The sequence below is a fragment of the Amphimedon queenslandica genome, unplaced genomic scaffold (assembly GCF_000090795.2).
Source record: "Amphimedon queenslandica unplaced genomic scaffold, v1.1 AMPQUscaffold_8800_Cont19260, whole genome shotgun sequence".
NCBI lineage: Eukaryota > Metazoa > Porifera > Demospongiae > Haplosclerida > Niphatidae > Amphimedon > Amphimedon queenslandica.
In genome coordinates, this window is record NW_003550927.1 from 1 (window position 1) to 2,820 (window position 2,820).

Here is a 2,820-nt window from a genome sequence, read left to right on the forward strand (position 1 = left end):
TATCATTGCTGAATCATGAAAGTCAGTCTAACTTGATCCAGTATAGATGCTTACCATGCCTGTACTGTGGCTAACTCCATGATTGTATCAGGACTGATTGCCCAAACTTAATGGTCCATGCCTGATATCAGGCATGATCAACCATGGCTGTGTACATGTGTATTCTCCTTATTTTTGTCATACATGTAGCCTTATCTTTGTCTTATGATGATGGAATACTTTCTCACACTCCAGTTGACTTATGTCAGGCACAAGTCACTATGTGATTTGAGGGTAATTATCACTGACACAAAAATGGTTAAGTCTCTTGTGTTTCTCTAGTACATATGGAAACTTCTCCGATTAAAGGTGACCATGTGACCACCAGTGACCTGACTGACCTTTGGCGACCCATACCATCATATTGTTGTAAGTGAAGCTGTAACAACACAATGTGCACTTGATTAGATTGTCATCATGTGTATGCCTAGTCCCATAGTAAAGCTAGTGTCTGATCCTGAAGCATCAGTTTATGACACTGTTGGTGAACAGATCAACAGATATGGTAAGTACTGCCAAAGGCTATTGCCTTGTCTCAGGCCAAATTTTGTGAAAATGGCTCCGAGAGCAATCTCAGAGGCCAACCCCCCTCCCATCCATATCATATTGTTGTAAATGTATATAGCTGTAACGACACAAGGTGCACTTGATTAGATTGGGAATGTGAATGCTTAGCATGTTGTTTCCTATTGTAAACCATTTACATGTATTTGATAATAACACAATTACAAATATACATGTATGCTTGTAGAATGGCGTGCCAGTTATGATCCATCTCAAACTGGTTATGTTGATAAACCTCAAGGTGATGAAGACTCTTTGAAAGGTATAGTAGCTAATTCATGTAAATATTGGGCACTGAAAGGGGAACTTATGCGATAAAGGTTGCCATATTTTTTTCTGAGCATTTTTGTACATGTGTATTCGTCAAGAGATTCTCTTTTGACAGGTACATATCAGAAGGTTACCTCTGATGACCAGCAGGTATAAAGGCTACCTCTGACGACCCCCCCCCATGTTGTACATTACTATAATAACAAAATGTGCACTTGATTAGATTGTAAGTTATTAATTGTGTCCTATAATGTATCATACACTCAAATACAATGTAATTGTGAGTGTGAATGAATGATGTCATGGCTTAATTCAGATTTTTTTCAAAATCAGCCTTATTTTGTTATTTTGTTTTTATAGAAGATTTTGCTACTGTACCTTCAGGAAATTGTGCAGCTGTTTTTCTTACCTTGTATTTTATTCATTCATCTCTATATTGTGTTAGCCTTTCATCTAGAGGTAGTTAACTTATACCAGGCACATACAGCTCACTGATTGATGAAATAAAATCATCAGTAAGTGTATTTCGCTACCTCTTTCATCACATTTCTTTCTCTCTCTTGTTAGGAAGTCTTTTTGGCTGTGCCCGCTGTATTGTGTTGGCTGAACTGCCAATGCTCTGATGCCATGTATTTCTATTTCTCCCACTGCTTCTCTTGTCACCCATCCAGATTCTCCATGCATATGTCATGACATTAAAGGTCTCGGAATGGGCACAACTGTAACAGCATGTAAGATGTATTTATTTGTACACTATGTGAATTGAGTATGTTTTAGGTTCTTGGTGGTCTTGCCAGATTCTTGGCTCAGAACTGAATTCTAGACTTATTATTACTGACTGATGTGCTATTAATGTTTGTGTACATTTCATTGTAATACGTGTATTAATTAACAATAACTTTTAATTAACAATAACTTTTAATTAACAATAACTTTTAATTAACAATAACTTTTAATAACTTGCAATAATTTTGCATATAATACTGTCCACGCTTCGCTTTGCTGCAGTTCTGCTCTGCACTCAGTGCTCTGGTTTCTTTCTTGATCGCCATTGCTCCTCACAGTTCAAAGCTGATCTGATAGATTTAGTGATGTCCCTGTCTGATCATACGGTGGATACAACACCGCGTAGAAGACCTAATGCGTACTGTGATTCTCCTAACTCCACGCCGAACTCTGCAGTATGCCGCCTTAAATCAGATATATCTACAGTACTTTTATTTTACATTTGTAGAACCCTGCCAAACCTTTTGATATAGACTGGGATAAGCCGTCGATTAAACTCGCGAAGCGTCAGGAGTGCAAGGGTGACTTTGCCATTAGGCTTACAGCACTACTGATTTATTGAAGCTGGGAGCAGAACAGGCTATATGTCTCTGGTTAAGAGAGCAATTGATGGATTAGAGAGGTAGGTTGCATTCCTTGTAACTGCGAACTTCATTATAGTATATTTCAGACGATGTTTTTTCAGCATGGAGAGTGCTGCATATAAGTACAAATTCATGCAACAACTGAACAACAGTTTTGGTAGTGGAGGAATGAGCCTGGCTTTAAATGAAGCTCAATTTAGCTGCTTCATCCAATTTATTAAAAATGAGTGTATGGGCACCCTCCCCATCAAGAAGGCAGCTACCATTGTTGGGATGCAGCAGCACAGTGATGAACTTCGCTATGTACTAGGCCCAGAGATCGAATTGGATGTGGAAGGAAAGGTTGTAAAGGATGATGATAGGATTTATGTATGGCTGGAGGGTATATTGATGGATAAAGTACCACCTTCCATCGAACTAGATGAGGTATGGCCTACAATCAAATTACCCATCAATTCACTCATTCTAGCCAAGTAAGTTTATTTCATGCTAATGCATGTTTCATTTTTGCAATACAGTCTATTGCGAGCTAATGAAGGAATGCTTCCTGCATAATTTCCTCCCAGCAATCATCACT

The 2,820-nt window shown here is 38.4% G+C and overlaps 1 protein-coding gene and 1 long non-coding RNA gene across 5 annotated transcripts; both read left to right on the forward strand.

The window, feature by feature from the left end:
- The first annotated feature begins 30 nt into the window (after window positions 1-30).
- On the forward strand, window positions 31-1,788 carry LOC109591166 (uncharacterized). 3 transcript variants are annotated; one of them, XR_002189690.1, is made up of 8 exons: window positions 31-273; window positions 322-408; window positions 471-544; window positions 791-865; window positions 989-1,099; window positions 1,234-1,388; window positions 1,441-1,604; window positions 1,651-1,788. It is a non-coding gene; the product is annotated as an uncharacterized LOC109591166 (long non-coding RNA). The 3 variants fall into 3 exon arrangements; XR_002189689.1 differs by lacking the exons at window positions 471-544; window positions 791-865 and having other exon boundaries at window positions 35-273; window positions 322-450; XR_002189691.1 differs by lacking the exons at window positions 471-544; window positions 791-865; window positions 989-1,099 and having other exon boundaries at window positions 37-273; window positions 322-450.
- A 19-nt stretch (window positions 1,789-1,807) lies between these two features.
- On the forward strand, window positions 1,808-2,820 carry LOC109591165 (uncharacterized). Of its 2 annotated transcripts, XM_020006955.1 has the most exons (4): window positions 1,808-2,054; window positions 2,108-2,281; window positions 2,330-2,716; window positions 2,762-2,820. In XM_020006955.1, the coding sequence occupies exons 2-4, from the start codon at window positions 2,244-2,246 to the stop codon at window positions 2,796-2,798; spliced, it is 462 nt and encodes a 153-aa protein (XP_019862514.1). In that variant the 5' UTR covers window positions 1,808-2,054; window positions 2,108-2,243; the 3' UTR covers window positions 2,799-2,820. The 2 variants fall into 2 exon arrangements, with proteins under 2 accessions (XP_019862514.1, XP_019862513.1); XM_020006954.1 differs by having other exon boundaries at window positions 1,808-2,281.

Bases quoted from the DNA above. Each gene is read 5' to 3' on its own strand.
- LOC109591165 (XM_020006954.1), top strand. From the start codon at position 2,244: ATGTCTCTGGTTAAGAGAGCAATTGATGGATTAGAGAG. The intron at 2,282-2,329 runs GTAGGTTGCATT...AGTATATTTCAG, and splicing joins GCAATTGATGGATTAGAGAG to ACGATGTTTTTTCAGCATGG. The intron at 2,717-2,761 runs GTAAGTTTATTT...TTTGCAATACAG, and splicing joins AATTCACTCATTCTAGCCAA to TCTATTGCGAGCTAATGAAG.